The sequence below is a fragment of the Stegodyphus dumicola genome, chromosome 2 (assembly GCF_044657685.1).
Source record: "Stegodyphus dumicola isolate Sdum_Otavi_A_Nest chromosome 2, ASM4465768v1".
In the NCBI taxonomy this organism is placed as follows: Eukaryota; Metazoa; Arthropoda; class Arachnida; order Araneae; family Eresidae; genus Stegodyphus; species Stegodyphus dumicola.
The window spans coordinates 103242301-103260832 of NC_140769.1; the positions used below are offsets into that span (position 1 = coordinate 103242301).

Genomic DNA, 18532 nt, shown 5'->3' on the forward strand with positions numbered 1-18532 from the left:
TGCGGGACGTAGCGTTTGCGGCGGTACCGGCCGGCCGGGGCGGCGGGAGCGTGCCTATAAATAGCGCGTCGAAGGCCGCGGTTCTCCCTATAGCACTCTGAATTTAGTAGCGATCGGACGCGTTTATTATCGGAGCTCTCTAGCTTTCAGCTCGACAACGTATCAGTAATTATAAGTAAGTTACGATAAATAATTGTATGATAGTAGTTTTAAAATATAAATGATATTCTATTCTAAGGTTAATTTTTAAATCGCACTTATAGTAATTATAAGTACATAAGGTTAGATAAGATTAGATTAAATAAAACCATAATTTATGGATTGGAATTTTCTATTAAGATCTTGGTTAAAATTTAGAGTTAAATCAATTTAATATTAGGGAAATTATTTTCAAAAATCGTAATTTAAGGTGAGGTATGTAAGTTCAGAAAAAGATTATGAACTGCGATTCATTGTTAAAATATCCATTAATATTTTATACCCGTGCGAAGCCGGAGCGGGTCGCTAGTAGGTTATAAATTTCTCGAATTTGAATGCAACCACTTTCAATCTATTTAACGAGTGTAACAAGGATTATTATTTAAAGAATATTTAAATTAAAAATTTTTTAAAAAACAAAATCATTCTCCCTACCATTCGCTTGAATGGACTGGTCACAAACTCTGTTTCTGCTCATATCGTATATCCTAAAACTGCTTAACTTTGTAGTATGAGAAAGTTCTGTTTGTGTAGCCATATCATGAAATCTGTTGATAGGGTAATGAGAAGCTTTTTCAGTTTGTGCTGCATTGTCGTCGCACTTAGTAAATGTTTGTGAGGAAACTGCACTTTTAAGAATTGCAGCTGTTTCAGAGTTCTTTTTTGCCTTTTCTTTGCTTGTAGGAGCATTAATGATCCCTTCTGTTTGAATGGCTATATGTTGGTACTTAATCGAAGGCTGACCAGCATCATTAACAGCTGCAGAATCACGTGGCTGGAAATCTGTATCAATTTCTTTTACGTCTGGATATGAAATGGCAGATGGTAAAATTTCAGCAGTATTACTGTTGCTGGAATAAACGTTCTTTTCGTGTTTCAACTCTTCATCGTTACAATCTTTAATACTCTGAGCATCATTTTGTGCCTTTTGGCTTTTGGCTGTATTTGTCTCTGTCTTCTTATTAGACGCTTTAAGAGGAAATTCCATTTCTGTACAACTGGACTTTAACTGCAGCTGTAATCTTTCAGTATCATCATTTACTGAAGATAATATCATCTGAAACAAAAATAAAAATGTTGTTGCAGCTTTACATTTACATTCATGAGAAATAGTTGAAGTTATTTGTGAAATTAGGAAAAGCACAGGAAATTATTAGTGTATGGAATTAATATATTTTATTTTTATCAATTAAATTAGATAGTATAAAAATAGAAGAACTGCATCCTCTGTCATTTTAAAATTGTTAGTCACATGCAAGAAACACAATCCACTGTATATCATAAAAATGATATTAACAAAAGTGTTAAATATTCCAATTAAAATTTAGCGTTTGAAATAAATCATATTAAATATTAAAAAGATAAATTATGATTGCAAGTAAACTGTAAGATTCCATGCATGGTATTAGAAAGTAAGCACATCTAGATATAGATTTTAACGAATCATCGCATTCTTCCATGCATGCTATCATAATGTAAGTAATAATATTCAGTTAGCAAGTGAAAGACCGGTGGCTCCAGTTCCAACAATAGTATTCTTGATTTTGCATAGTTTCCGATTTAACAGAGTAGAAAATCGGTTTGTTAAATAATGTCATTTTCTGTTTTTCCCCCGTACAAAAATTACAGTGACTACCATGGTTTTATTAATTTACAAATATTGTTGCTCAGGGGTGCTTCATTAAAGCTGGGAAAGGAAATTTCAAGTACTACAATAAGAAATGATACATAATGCTAACCATTAACGATGCAAAAAGTACAAAATTAAAGCTATGTTAATTAAAGCGGAACATGGTTCGTAATTATGATGCACTGGTAATCATAACTATTCGCCAGTGATTTATACCTCATATTTCTGGTTGATAAGATGTGTCTCCTAAAGTTAATTAACACTTAAGCGGTGTCGCATCGGAGTAAAAACTGTAGCCAATCAGAGAAGAGCTCGGAGACTGTATTATTAGCAAAAAATGTGTATGTCAAACACAGTGGCGTAGAAGTGGTGGGGCAAGAAGGGACATCTGTCCCCGGGCGCAGCATCCAGGCGACGCCAAATTGATGCTATGAAATTTTTTAAGGAAATGTTTTCCATTTTTGGCACACAGAAAGGGGCGCAAATTCTTCAGTTGTCCCCGGGCGCTGGAATTCTAGCTACGCCACTGGTCAAACATGAAAGCTTCGCCAAAACAAGAGTGGCTCCGTCTGACCGCAGAAGGAAAAACATATTCCAAGTTTACTTTACAGGGACTACCCATTGAGCTTTAATACTTTCTTGCGCTTGCGCGAAATAGCTGTCGAGCCGGAGTCTAACCAGATCCAGCCTTAATACCTTTTCTCGCATGCGCGAAATAGTTTGCGAGCAAGTGTGAAAAAGATCACGTTTGTCAAGATTTCAGTGTTCTCATTTCAATGTCTGATTTCAGTGTGATACCTGCCCCCCCCCTCGCGCTATCGATGTATATCAAATCAGTGATCCGCGCAAGATTATTCAATAGATTATTTATTTTGAGTGACGAAATATACGAAAATCCAAGTTTAAATTATCGCGAATTTTTTTTAATAAACAAATCCTGTAAGTTCTTCGGTTTTTGTACCGTATTCCTCAGTTTCTTGTATACCTGGAAGTTTGGCAACGAAAACTTGTTCTTCCGCGATCTAGCAGCGCAGTAGTCAAACTGGTTTGCATTACGTCTGTAGAAGCTTTTTTTCTTTACATATACGTATTTGGCCTGAAACGCGGGTGTTGACCCAATTTTCTGCTACTTGACATGTCTGTTTTATATATCTCGTCTCAAATTTCCGTTTTTTGCCGCAATTTGTAAATGAATATGTTTCAAATATTCTTTTCTTCTCGGGGAAAATATGAACGCAAATAGAAAACAATCTTAATGAAAGTAAATTCAGAAGATAGTTAAAATGTACAATTTGATACAATAATAAAATTATCTGATATATTAAGAGTAACACACCATGATTATCAAAAAGAAATGAGATATGGTTGATAATTTTTACATAACAGTCTAAAGGAAGAGAATAATGAAAGATATCGAATTCCTAGATTTTGAATTTTGTTTAAAATCTAAACCTATTTGAGGTTGTTATTTTTTTATATCTAATTTTTTTTAATTTAGTGAGTTTTTAGTTTTAAGTTCGTGACTGGTAAGCCATTTCTTAAAAAAAATTAAGAAAGCTGTTATACAAAAAGGAAGTTTGCCAGTATGTGACATTTAAAGAAAGATAAAATTCAGCTTTAGATTAATGCAAGTTTAGCAGAATACTTCTGTGCATTTTGATGGCTCTTCTGTTCACATTTGTGAAAGTCGTGTGATAGGGAGCACGCCTGTTCGGGTAACCTTCCTGGTACAACCACCGAATGGCGTACTCGTTACAGTCTGCAACTTCATGTACAATCAGCATGTCGACCAATTCATTGTTTGAACACGCATTCATACTACTGCCTTGAGAAACGAATCGCTCTTCACGCAACCTTTTATTCAAAGCTGTCTACCGCAGGACTAATGGGAGGAATCTTCCAAAACGTAAGGAATTCCAGGCAGCGCCGCTGTGAGGCCTGCCTGATAACTTCTGGTCGTAATTTCGAACACCTCTTGTAATACAAGTTTTCAATAAAATGTTTTCTGCCCCATTAATGTTCTACTGTTTATGTTCCTTTTCTCTGCTTCTTTGTGCACCATAGCTCGAAACTTTGGCATTTGCGGCCCTGGATTCTTGTAAGGTCCCGAGTCATCTCTGTACCTCCTACACACCTTGCTAGTTTTCAGTTTGGTAGTAAATTACACTGTACATAATGCAGTTATTTCAATGAGGTTTCGACAAAAGTGACTTTCTAAAACAAAACTTGAAAATATGACTTTTAGTTAAGGTATCAATAGAAAAGTATGCGTTTTTTCAAGTGGGATAGTTATTTGATAATTCTATAAATCTCACACACATTATAACAAAACTTAATTTTTAATGATATTAATGCAACCATTTGTATTAGAAATACATACATCATGCAAAAATTTTAATTTAATAAAGTGTCCTTTCCAATTAAACACTTATTCTCTAAAATTGAAATATATAATTAAGAATTTTTAAATGTCATTCAACAAAATTCATGAGTGAAATGAATTAGATATGTAAAAAACCATCGTTTTTTGTGGTATCATTTTCCTATCCTCCAAACAATACTTTCTTGGAATAGTCTTTTGCCTTTGTATTAATTGTTGAAAGAGGGCACAGCAGTTCATCAAACTGCTGAAGCATCAAAAAAAAAAAAAAAAAAACTTTCGTTGTTATTTAAGCATATCCACAATTAAATTATTTGCATCTCCTTTCTGCATGTTATCTCCCACATATTGGTTTAAACCAGCGCTTCTCAACCTTTTGACTAACGCGTACCATCTCTAAACAAAATTTGAAAAACTTTAGTAACAACACTACATTTTACAATGATTATTTCTCAGTTTCTCAGTAGAAATATTAAATATATATATATATTGCCATTTGTACAAACTATTGGTTATTTTTATTAAATATGCACACACAAAAAATATCCGATTTAAATTTTGTGACCATTTCAGTTATAATATTTTACTTCTAAAATTTAGTGTGAAATTTAGGCCTGTTTAAGAGAGATCAATTTCTTTATGTCTGGTATCATTTCACTTAGTTTTAACTGCAAATTAGGATCCATTTTTAGTTTTGTTCGTATTTATTCTTAAAATATATCTTGGAAGAAAATCCTTGTTCACACAAATAGATTGTGCAAAAAGGCAATAAAAATTTCATTTCTTTATTTGAAATGCCTTTAAATTCTTTTTAATGAAAGGGGCTTTGTCCCTGAAGGATTATTGTTTTCGTTTTGCGATTTTGCGTTGAATAACTATAAATGTCGGTTCACTTTTCAAACTGTTGCCACAAAATGTTAGAGTCCTGCATTATATTTGAAGAAATTAAATAATGAAAAATCTGCGTAAATGTATGTATATTTCTCGCATTGTGATAAAACCGAATTTTGAATAACGTAACCCTCCTACGAATAAGGGCATGTGGAATACCAAATTTGAAATTTGTTTTATTATCGATTTCATATTTTGTAAAACTTTAATGAATTTTTGATTAACAAACTCAAGAATTTCAAAGCGAGCAATTTGTACAGAAAAAGCACTTTTATCTCCAACGCGTGAGTCTCTGTATCGGAAATTCTAAAAATATGCTCATTTTAAAACTATTTTGCGATATTGCTGTTGAACTGAATTTTATGGTTTAAGTGTGAAGAACGATATATTTAATAAATAAAGGTAACTCACAAAAAGTTAACAAAACGTCCCTTTGGACGCAATTTAAAATCTGAAACCTTTCAGTTTTTTCTTTATTTTTCCTTTTTTTTTTTTTTTTTTTTTTTTTTTTTTTTTTTTTTTGTTCAGCCAAAAGTTAATAAATGTGTCAGTTTTGAAATCTTCAGTTAGAGTTTGATCACAGAAAATTTCTATCAATGTTTTTCTTCTTCATGTGATAAAATTTTAGGTAATGGATTTTTATTGGCAAAATAAACACCCTTCTGCAATTCGTTCATCTTCTTCGAAACGTATGTAAACTAATAATTGAACAAAGTTTGTTATTAGTACCTTCATCCAATTCCAATGCGAAATACTCACTGTGTTTTACTTTTTGAGTAAGTGTCCCTTTTATGAAATTTACCATTTCATGAACTCGTCGACTTACTGTATGATTTGATTACGGAATATGTTTAAGTTCATTAACTATTTTTCCGTTGAATAATGTTAAAATGATGTCTTTATCTGTTGGTAATATAAGGTTTTATCCAATAGTGTGAGCCTACCCACTCTTGGCAATTCCTAGGCTTACTAAATAACTAGCTTCCGAATTTTTTTCACTTGAAGTAACAAAACATTTCATTGCTTGTTTACTATTTTTGAACTCCGATAATTTCTTCTTAAAATAATCTTTATATTTATCCTTTAAAATGGTATGCTTAGATTCAATATGTCTTTTTAAGGAACGATGGTTTTATACTTTGATTATATAATAGTTCACCGCAAGCATCACATTGAGGTTGAGGGTCCATTTCACCTCTATTCCAAGTAAACTCAAATGATAAATAACTTTTATTATATTTTCTATAAATAATTTTCCTTTACTTTTCAATATTCTTAGTGCTATTGTCCTGGGTCCATCACCTGCGAATCATCATATTTCCCCTTAGTCAATTTTAGCCATTTTTTCATTTTGAAAAATCTAGGTTTGGTTTATTAGTTTTTGACAAATATTTAAATGAACAAGTATTACGAATTCTTCAAAAACAAAAGACGATATTTTCAAATCGCGTGGAAAAGTAAGGAATACAAAGCAACAAGGAGACAAAATACCTGCTGTTAGAGACAGGAAATCGACGTAAAATATTATTCTAATTGAAAATGGAGCAAAATAAGCCCGAAAATATAACTACATAAAGTGTAGACATTATAATAAATCGATCAGCTATAGACGAATTAATGAAATACTATTATATTTTTATATCAAGTTAATTTTTACTTCCTATTAAATACAACATCCATTTCTATTACTCCTTTTAAAAACATGATTTCTGAAAAATTTTGTTACGTCTACGTCTAAAAGAATATTTGTAAAAATTTTTAAAAATTTTAAAAAGAAGTATCATTTTGCTAAAATCTATGAACGGCTATTGACCCAAAGCTCAAATCGCATAAATTTACGAGTGTTAAAGAAACTTAAATAGGATAGTGGGGAATTTAATTTTTTATTTTTAACACTTAAAAATAATTTCTTTCTTTGCGTACCACCAGTGGTAAGCATATTACCGGTTCAGAATCGCTGGTCTAAACCATTACCTTCTGCTTCTCTTTGTACGTAAAGCAAGGAAGTAGGAAGTGTTAAGATAACATAATTTTTAATTACCAGTAGTTTATTTTAACTTGAGGAAAACAAGAGCAGTTTGGTGCAATGTTTCAGTTGTTAGCTTTATTATTCTAACATAGTATGTTATTTTACAAATATTTTTCAGAGTTACTTGCGTTTTTTGCATTTTAATGTTTCTTATTCAAGTAACCACAATTAATAATAGATTATCTTGAATTCTTTTACGATTTATGTTGCAACGACTTGAATCTTCTTCAAATTTCTTCAGGAATGAGAACAGTTATAACTTAATTTTTATTTAATAATAAAGTCAGATCTTCGAGCTCGAAAAGCCTTACATATATTCTCCAAGTTAAAATGTGAATTAATAATACAATCACTTCCACAAAATATATTCTGACATGTGAATCGAGGGAAATTTTTATTAATATCTATAAGAACAGATTTTATAGGCCTTTCCCTGTTGTTAAGACCCCAAAATATGAAAATGTACAGTAACAGGAATAAATTTACTAAAAAACTGAATTCTATACGGCGAAAGGGATGGTGCCTTTGAGATGAAAATTCTTCATACAGAAAGGGTTCTACGCCTATTTACACAAAGAGAAAAACACAGTTCAAACAGCAAAACAAATTGTGATACATATGGTGAAAGGGCAATTAATGAATTAATAGTGCTAAGATCTTTTAATATGTTTCGTCAGGAAGATTATTCCGGCTGATGCTGAATGCTCTTGAAGGTTTATCTATATTCATAATAGCCATATATATATTTTAACTAAAAATATGCGTTGGATAAAAGATTAGTATATTGAAAAAGCTGATATTCAAATTTGAATGCCGTTCAAATTATTTCAACTTTAAATAGCATCGATTTTACTTTTTTTCGAACTCGCTGTTCGTGAAGCCAGCTATCGCTTTACCGAGGTGATACAAGAGACTTTGTAACCAGCTAGTTTTAGGACAGTTAAAAAAGCACAAGGAAGAAGAACAATCATATGCCAATTAACAGGAAAATACTATTAACAATTTAACTTCATTTTCAAGCAGCTTAAATTGAACAATAAGATCGTTCGTTACTTAAATTAATTTAGTATTTTAAAAAGTAATAAAAATAATGGGAAAATAAACATCATTCAAAATGACAAAAATTATAATTGACATCGAAGAAAAATATTTGCTGGTAAACTTGATCATTGACAATGAGTTCAAACTCGCGAAAAAAAATGACCTGTTAGACATTTTGCTTTTGTGCTATAATAATTTTGCGAGCGTAAAGCTTCGTAATGGATTGAGTGCACACAAAATCGATGATACTTTATAAGATTTATTTTTCCAAAAGGAACAATTAGCATTTCTAGAACTTTCCGAAAAAGGTGGTTGCACAGTTTATCTCACTAGGACAGAGTGCAATCAGTAGTTACCAAACTACTAAGAATGTTAAACAGAACGCAGTGCAAAGCGCATGTAAAGAGCGAAGCTCGCACGGAGATCTAACTTTAAACATTCTGAGAAATGATGCTCTTCCCAGTCTTTTACAGTTTTCTGAAGCAGCCGGGTATTTTCCAGTATTTTCCCTTTCTCGAAATTACTAGAAGTTATATACAGCTACAGTTGCATATTAGGGCCAGATACGGTAGCAGTTAAATATAGGGATCAATTACTGGTATTCAATTACAGAACCAATTACGATCACACAGGGACCGGATCGAAATATCGCCAAATGGCCGTTAAGTTTAGCCACGTTTTATGATTTATTGCCAAATTAGGCATGTGTTGTGGATAAAATGCAACTCGGAAATAATATGACATCACAGTCTGACACTGTTATTACTATACTTATTTTTTATTTCCTTTTATATTCTCCGTAGACTGAGTTGTTAAAAGCTTGTGCTTTGCGATAAAAAATTTTTCATTATCGTGCAATAAAAAAAAATAACTTAACTTTTGCTTTAACAGAACCCGATTAAATGATAGGTGGCCTTAACTTCATTGCAAGTGTTTTAATTCTACTTCTCAATGTTCGATTCAGTTATCATGTAATACTCTGTGTGAGTCTTTAAAATTAATTAAACGCGGAAACAATTTACCTTTCAAGTAGTCTTTTCTAAACTGTGGTAACATTTTGTTATAGAATTTCATAATAAGTTCTTTTCCTTATAACTAATAAATGCTTAAATTCTTTTATGAAAATAGCTCTAACTTTATAATAAAAATTACATTACTAAGTTTCGCTGACTTCTAATATAGGTTGAAGTTCAGTTTCGGTTGACTTTTCTTCATTTTCTCTTCTTCTAACACCGCAGTTGGATATCTCGTCAGCTGAGATATCGTCTCTCATTGATGTCTCACTTGCTGGATTTATCTGCTACGATAGTAAAAGCCTTCTGAGTAAATGCATTTTGTTTGCACTAAGCAAAAATATCTGTGCTATATATAATAAAATATGAAACCAGATAAAAAAAATTAGAATAGAATTATTTGAATGGCAATATACATCGACAATACACCAGTGTCAAAGCCAGACAAAGATCCTTTTAGGCTCAGGCCGATGAGCGTCAATGGAGCCTTTTGATGTAATATGATCGGATAAATATCTGTAAATTTGATTCATTTCATTTTAATAAGGGGAAAATAAATAATCTAATAAAAATACACACTGTAGCCATAGAAGTCCTTATGCGGTCTTTACATTCGAAACCATTGATTGTATACAATAGTTACATATAAGTACATACAAGACAATGGCTACATACAAGTATATATTACAAAGTATTACATATATTTCCAAATGGAATATTACTTTCGGAAAAGTTTTCTGGTTGTAATAGATTAATTTACTAGAATTGCAATTCAGACCGCCGTGAAAAGCATTAAACATTCTAAATTTTTCATAAAGGGAATCTTATTCGCAGAATCTTCTAGCATTCACTTTCTAAAATGCAATGGGAGATTTCAGCATGGGCCCACAGCAAAATATTTCCAGCTTAATGAATTTTTTGTATGATTATTGTACGATTGATTTGTACGATTATTTTTAATAATTTTCCTGAAAATATTAGTAGCGTAATTTAAAGTTTGAAAAACTTTAAAATTAGTTGTATGAAAACTCGTTCGGCATATTAAATGCAACAAAATTATAAATTAAAGAATGTTACGCATTGGTAAATCACAAAAGAGTATTATTGAATAACATTTTAAGGGGCGAAATAAACCTCGAATTACTTTAATATATTTTTAAGCGACCTCTCAAAGCAAGCAGAAAATGGAATACAAATTTCAAAATTTGAAATTAAATATCTAGGTAATTTTTTGTCGTAGAATTATTTCTTCTAATGATGAGTACGAACGTTTAAAGACTGGCCGAATGCAAAGAAAATTAAATCTCGCAATTTTCATAAAATAGCTTTATTTTAATTTTAAAATACCAAAATATAAATTTTTATGAGAATCAGAACATTTTTGTATTTGGAAATATACCACCAACCACAAACGGGTGCGAAAATAAAGGCCATTTTTGTGGACATAGTGTATACTAATAAACTATAGAATGTCTCAAAACTATGGTGACGAGGTAAATGAATAATTAGTTAGGCCTACTGAATGCTATTATTTAATAAAATAAAAAATTAATCTGTCTTACCAAGTTTCTAATGGAAATCTTGTATTTTAATCAAATATTTTTAGCGATTTAAGAATTGGTGCCTTATTTAACTTGAGCAAACACCATTAATCCGGCTCTGATCGCGTGAAGAACCTTACAGAATTACTTGCCATAACGTTTCAAGAACTTGGCTGTAAATATGCTATTTCAAACTATTTCACAGGGAATAGGTAAAATAACAAGTACTTCTGGCATTTTTATCAGTCTGGGTTTTGTACCACTCTGTATCCCGGAACCATCAATGGGCCGAATGGATAAGGTCATTGAATACTTATCAATTTGGTTCCGGCTTGGAATCCTGTTGAATGGGCAGGCTTCATTGGCATTTCCGTGGCTTTTCTCATGTATGACGTGGATACGAACAGGTTTGTAGTTAGAACTCTGTTAAGATATCTCTACCATTAGACAGACAGCCTTCGCATGTTTTGCCATAATCAAAATAAACCAATCCAAACCATTTTGTACCAATGTAATGTTGATCACTGCGAGTATAGTGAGTAGCTAGATTGAACGTGAGAGTATTTTGCGTAATAAAGATATGCTGTTCCATTCCTCTTTTAGAATCTTTTCCAGTTTTGCAGCTGATGCAGATGTAATAAGTCAGCTGAAAATACTCCGGTAAGAATTAGGTTATTGTTAAGAACAAATACCGCAGGCAAAAGAGAGCGATCTAATTCGAGTTAAGTTTGCTGATTAAGTGTAATTAAATATCATTCTTTTGCATGGTTATGTACATCATGTGCATTATTTATTACAGAGATCCTAAAAACACTTGTCTCAGACCTAAAAAAAATATGTCTCAGATGTTAACCAGTGATTTAGAGTGACGTAATGCACTAAATGATGAATTTGACTTCATTCCATAAAACCGTCCCATCCATCACGATTGCGGGCCCACCAACGGCCGAGCGGTAAAGTCGCTGAACTCTGGTAATTCCGAGGTAAGAATTGGGCGAACGGGCTGGCTGCATGAACGTTTTCGTGATTTTCCCCGGATGTAACGTGTATACGAGTAAGTTTCTCTTAGAAAGTCCTTCACGAAGGCATCTTAGGCAGATAACCCTCAAGGCTTTGCCATAATCACAAAAACCAAACCAAAACATTACAGTTGCAGCCACGAAGTGATAACTATACGCTTCTGACAAACAAATGTGTGTAAAACATTTCTTGGAGTGAAAACAAAATGAACTAGAAATAGAAAACATTTCTTGGAGTGAAAACAAAATGAACTAGAAATAGAGTATAAAACATATTTCGGAGAAAAGAAGTGAAATTAAAATCACTATTTAAAGTCAATAAATTTTGCTAAATGCAGAAACCTCTGAGGAAGTCTAATTTCCAACTATTGAAGACTTTTTCGTAGCTTTAGTTAGTTTAAAATAGAAAGATAATGATGTTTATTATATGCTTTTACTCTACAATAATTGCTTCCTTTGCATTTTAATTTATTTACTTTATTTGATTATATATATTTCCTCAGAATGCTTTAGAATATTTGGGTTTTTCGAAGACGAGAATTATGTAGAGTTTTACTGTACCTCCTCCATCACTGCATAGAGGTTTTCTACAAACTCAGCTCAAAACTAAGATTAATTTTTTCTAATTTTAAACTTCCCATTGGACGAGCTTCTCTCTCACCTATGATTTCTTTAAAAAAAATATTCAAATCTCATAACTACTTAGCATATATTTAGGAATTAATTATTAGTCTTAAATCTAAATTAAATTTAAGACATTGCATCTAACCACAGAATTGCCATCCATATTCCTTTCACATCAACAAACATTATCTTTTCGTCTTTTCTTTTAACATTTGAGTTTCTTCCAGTCTCATCTGTTTCTCTTTATCAGCCTAGAAGTTTACTAATTAAATCTTCGAAACTTATTTAGCTGCTGAGAATTCCAAAATCTTTTGCTACGTGAAAAAGTAATTTTTGAATTGACTAGAAAATAAAACTTTAGCAGCATAGAAATGTGATATTCCAATAGTAAAACTAATTTTTAACATGATTGGTAAATAGTATTTTAACAGCATAGAAGTACGATACTTCAGTAGCACAAAATTTGGGCAAGAGTATTTTTAATTAAACTCTTATTCCATGAAAAAATGTGTATCCTTTTTAGGAAAACTGTTTGGTAATAGGTACGTAATCACGAAAAAGAGGCATTCAAGTATAGGAAATCCGTCTTGTTCGAGAACTTGACTATGACTGGCTATTTACTGTGAATTATTATTTATTTTACAGTTAAACTCTGTAGAAAAAATTTATTTATTGGTATTTACGTATTATCCCGTCGACTATTGGTGGAAATTTTCGCCAGTGGCCAACCGTTATTTTAGAATTCTAAAGGACGCAGACATCTATAATACACGTTAAATCGCGCTATTTGGCCATTCGACGGGATAATACGTAATTATATTTATAATGAATACCTATTTATATTTATAATGAATACTGCAAATGCTACCAGTATACATGACGAACAAAACTTTAAATATCCTTCTAATTAGGACAAATATACCAAGTACATCCTGAAAAAGAAATTTGAGCAGTTTCATTCACATCACTGAAAGCTTATGAATTTTGGAAGTAAACATTATGTTTGGAAATGCAGGATAAAAGCTCAGATGATACATTTTTTCCGAACTTTTTTGCTTACTTTATGCTTATCTGTTGGCGGTATAAAATTATTAGTTGCTATTCTTTTACACTTATACATTTCCAAGTCATCTTTCGTGCCTTGAGATTCGAGATTGATTTTCATCCCCACAATTTGCAGTGCCCGTTTGGCAGTCATTGAACCAACAGGTATAAAAGAGAAACTTTTTGAATACAGCTGGCCTGAAAATTTAAAAAAAGGGATTAGTCTTCATGAAACTTACCCCAGATTTTGTAAACATTCGAGTATTAAAGTATTGACGGTACTTTTTCCGTTTCGCGGGCGCAAAACTCGCCAAGCAGACTTTATTGTCGGCAACATACAGTATACACATAAAAATGTTAACAAATGTTGGTGGTGTGGTGGTGTATTTAATTATGGCAAAACACACTAGATTAACAAATGTTAGTTCTTAAGAATTTTTTATTTTGAAGGCATAAACATTTTAATATATTTTAAAATTTTGTAAAAAGACAATAAATAAAGACAATAAATTTGTCAAAGGACATTAACTTAAGAATTTACTATGCTTTTATGATTCAACATCCTGATTCGCCGGTTCATATCACTTGACCCCAAATGATCTCATCTCACGTAAAGTACTCTATAAAATCTAATTATCTTAGTAATTGTCTACATTAATTTCAAGCTAAATCTTAATTTGGAATACAAATTTAAATGAAAGAATTATTTCAATTCGTACGTATAGCTTACTCAGAAATTATGTAAAACCGCAGTGCTTTATTTCGCTAGTGCATTCTCATTAGAACTGACGAATTTAACCCTTGACTTTGCCTTTTCTATATTTTCGCCTTCAGTGTGATTGCATCCTAATTGACTTAATTACCGCGAAGGGTCAGGGCCTTAGAACATAAAACTGAACTATCTGGTAAAAATTCTATCTAATTGTATGCCAGTATTGAAAGAAACAATCTACCTGATAAGAAATGGCTGTAACTTCTTTTGAAAATGAGGCGCAAACGGTTACCAGCGAGGATATTCCGTTTGGCATCAGTTGTACCATTATTGGAGACTTTTATCGCCTGTGCCGGCAAAGCGGAAAAGTACCGTATTCACTTACGTATTATCTGAAAAAGAGTTTTGGGACAAGTTTTGGAACCCAAAAGAGTTTTAGTTTTTTGAATCAATCTTAACTATCATTAGGTCTTGTTTTGACAGAGTGAATGAATATAATTCTTCCTGTACATTATAATATAATTGTGTATAAAACATATAAATTTTGTGAGTAGTAGAATGCTTTTATTAGCATATTTATAGCGTAACTACTACACTATTTAAAAATTATCAGAGTTAGAAATTCCATATTCTTCTGTCTGCATGTCACTTTTATATACTATACCTGATTAGATAAGAATTGGGTACTTTCTTGTTAACCCTTCTGGTGGTTGCGAAATAAAGAAATTATTTCTTCCCAAATAAGGGCAATATCTAACAGTCTTAAATTTAGAATGCGCCACCGAACTGGGATAATGCTTAGTAACTCTGACTACCGTAACGAACGGCTCGGGCTCGAATCCCGGAGAAGGAATTGCTATTTGTATATGTATAGTGTCTGTGCGGCATGGGAACACTATAAATATGCAGCAAGCCGAAAGTCTTCTCGACAGGCTGATGGTTAAGGTAAGAGGGGAAGACACTCTGACCCGTCCCCCCGGGGATGCTGTCCCTCAAAAGTGAAGACGAAACTAAGTCTGTCACCTATATGGTGCTCAAGACTCATGTCAACGATAGGCATATTTGACTCCTTGTCACGATGAATGTCGTGCTGCCCATTGTCAGAGAAGTGAGACTGGTAACAACAACAATTTGTAATGAAAGCTGTGTTCACTTGAGTCCACTGTGGTGTGCTACTGGAATGAGAGCTGAGCTTGTTGATGACCGTCAAAGGCCACTGTGTTCAGTCACCGAAACTGACAAACCTTAATTTATGACCTGCAGATTTCAAATGCAGCCAAAGGATTACAATGGTCACATTAACAAGGAAGTTAGATGATAACGTCTTCATAAAATTATATGCTGGTAATAACAATTTTTTAAATCTTAAAAAATTAAAATTCAGGTAAAACTTGGCCGTGGCGCGATTTTAAAAGTTGTCGCCGAGGTGCTACTTTGGTAAACGGTTGCACGGATTTTTGACGATTTACGTTGGCGCAATTGTTGGCGCGATTTTTACAATCGTCAGCCATCTTGAAAAACGCTGTTTTTACGCATAGTAAAGCATTCGAAACTTTAAAAAAAAAAATAAATATCGTTAAAAGTAATGCATTAATTTTCTGTTGAAAATATCGTTTTTTAAGATGGCAGGCAAGTGTAAATAAATACATTTACTATGAGTATAAAATACTAAAGTAAGGTTATTATTACTTTCATATAGCAAAAAAAGAGAATAAAAACACCGCTATAAAAACCTTGTGCCAACGTTTAATTAGATTAAAATATTACTGAAATTGAATATCGAATTAAAAACCATCATACCAACATTTAAAAGAATTAGAATATTATTAAATTCAAATACTTTAAAATACGCTATATAGAATATAATTAACATTAAAACATATGTGACAATAATTATTTCAGCAATTTCTGAAAATAGTGTATTAATTTTTTTAACAAAAATTGAAGTATACAATTATAAAATAAAAGAAAAATATGTACTTACATTTTTTTAGTCATTTAACTTGTTGTTTATTGATAAGTACCACAAAAAAAATCGGAATCATAATTTAATCGGCTCTTTTAACCATCTTCATCTGTCATCCATATTTCTCGCACTTCTTTGAAGAAGCAATTAGCGAGGTTTCCTCCAAAAATTTAAAATAAATTTCCTCTGACGCTATTAACAATTTATAAATAAATCTTTGATTAGGAAAGACAGGTTGGTCAAAATAAGGTCTCAAAGGGCAATTTTTTTATTTTTTTTTATTCCAATACCAATAATTCTTGGTAATTACCAATAACAACATTCATCTTCGAAACGGAGATATCCATTCCATTTGAAATCTGAGGAATTCGAAGAGATGAATAATAAACTTTTAAAATGGCGCGGTAATGCACAAATATTCAGTAACCAATCAGGGAGCTGATTACATCACGCATAGAATTAAAATTATTTAAATAATCATTCGTAATAAAATCATTTTTAAAACAAATGCAAAATTAAATTGTATTTTAATATTTAACAGCCATAAATAATGTTTAAAACATTAGATTAAATCCATATATATGAACAAAACCAATTACTTTTTAAGTAAGGTGACGTCATTGATTGCATCATCCCCAACATAAAATTATATAAAATATTATAAACAAACAAAATTTTTATTTCAAATAAAAATTCAAAATTAAATTGATTTTTAATATTAGAAGCCATAAATAATATTTAAAACACGGAATTTATGCATGATAAAACGCGTTATTTTTTAAATAAATGACAGCAAAGTATCGGTTACCATAAATAACTTATCCAGCAATGGGTTTACCATAAGTTGCATTACTCGCCAAAAGAAAAATCGTCAAAATCCGTGCAACCGTCTACCAAAGTAGCACCGTCGCCGACACCAAAATGACGCATTTGAACCCTCAGATGTATCACCAGTCGCCAAATCTCATGTGTTCTGTATACTAGGATCAGACCTAAACTCAAAACTGGTAAACTTAATCACCCAGTCTATAATTTGCAAAATTTCATATATCGCCAGAGTCTTAATACTATTGCTACTTAAAGAAGAATTAAATATTCACAAATATGAATATATTATTCAAGGAAAAGAATAGCATACATATATAAACTGCTGAATTGTGAAAATTGTAAAGAAAAAGGTACTAGACATGTTTATTCGCTAGCTCGTTTAGAAACTGGGATATAAACGAACTCCACAACAATTTTATTAGCTTTGAATTTATTGCAATAAATTACGAAAATTTAGCACAATGAATTAGATGTTACAGTTACATGGAAACTAATTAGTAAATTAAGTACATTTTGCTGCCTAAAAATAAATAAACAGTGAAAAAGAACCAGATATTAATATCAGATACTTAACTTACTATCATCAAAGATTTTACTACTAAAATATGGTCGCTCATGAGTAACATTTTCCAGACATTCTTCTGATGCAATCATTTTCTTCTGAATCTGAAAAATGAAAATTTAATCGTATTCAAATTTAGTAAAACTAGTAACGATTGCGACAATCACACTTGTAAATTTTTATAAAATTTTCACTAAAACGCGCTTTTCTGAAACTATTCTTCAGTTTCACTCAAAAGAATAATAAAACTTCAGCGTTTTTTATTTACATAATTTTTAAATTCCAAATGACGTTGCCAAAGGGAAGAACTAAAGTGTTACACGCTGATACACTTAAAAATTTTTATTTTTATGTTTAAATTTTATTTTTCTTATTTATATTATTTTATTTTTGTATTTTCTAGCCATGTGCGGGTAAAGAAAATCGAAAAATTAGTTTAAAATAATTCTTAGTCCTTTTTTCCCTTCCTTAGAAACTTATATTTATACAGAGAAGAGATTTCGATCATTGTCACAATAATGATATAATTTTCATGCTAATACATATTTAATCAATTTCTGCTTTTGAAATTGATACGTTTTCTATGTTCCTTTCAAAATTTATAAGTTTATAAATGATAGAGAAAAACCACAAATCTTAATTAAAATCAATCTTAATAAAAAAATAAATATTTTAGGAACTGATATATTTGATACAAAATACTTTTCGCGTCCTCTGATAATCATCGATATTATCTTTACCGTGGATATATGCATTGCATAATTATTAGCCATAATAATGAAAATATTTGTAAAAGTTTTTTGCCAGTATATGCAAGTAAAATACAACTAAATTTTCCTTCTGCTTTGTTTTATTTATGCTGAGTGCAAGAAGAATGATTGCTCACGGTTTGATTTCTGCAGGGCAAACAGGGCACGTATCCACAGTGTCCACTTTCAAAGTCCAATATCTTCCTATAGTATTTAAAATACGTAAAATATTACGTTCTTTGAATCAAATCAAGATTTTAATAATATAAAATTAGAAGCAAGAATAAAATGTCTGTGTTTTTGTT

The 18532-nt window shown here is 31.5% G+C and overlaps 1 protein-coding gene across 1 annotated transcript in view; it reads right to left on the reverse strand.

Annotated features, from left to right (window-relative positions):
• Positions 1-17695, reverse strand: part of LOC118192403 (uncharacterized) — a 31740-nt gene extending 14045 nt beyond the window's left edge. The window contains exons 1-3 of the mRNA XM_085810210.1: positions 17495-17695; positions 13427-13608; positions 634-1255 (exon numbers count right to left, since the gene is read on the reverse strand). Of these exons, the coding sequence (XP_085666336.1) occupies positions 634-1255; positions 13427-13608; positions 17495-17570 (880 nt within the window). The 5' untranslated portion in view covers positions 17571-17695. The remainder of the gene's footprint in view (positions 1-633; positions 1256-13426; positions 13609-17494) is intronic.
• Positions 17696-18532: the final 837 nt, after the last annotated feature.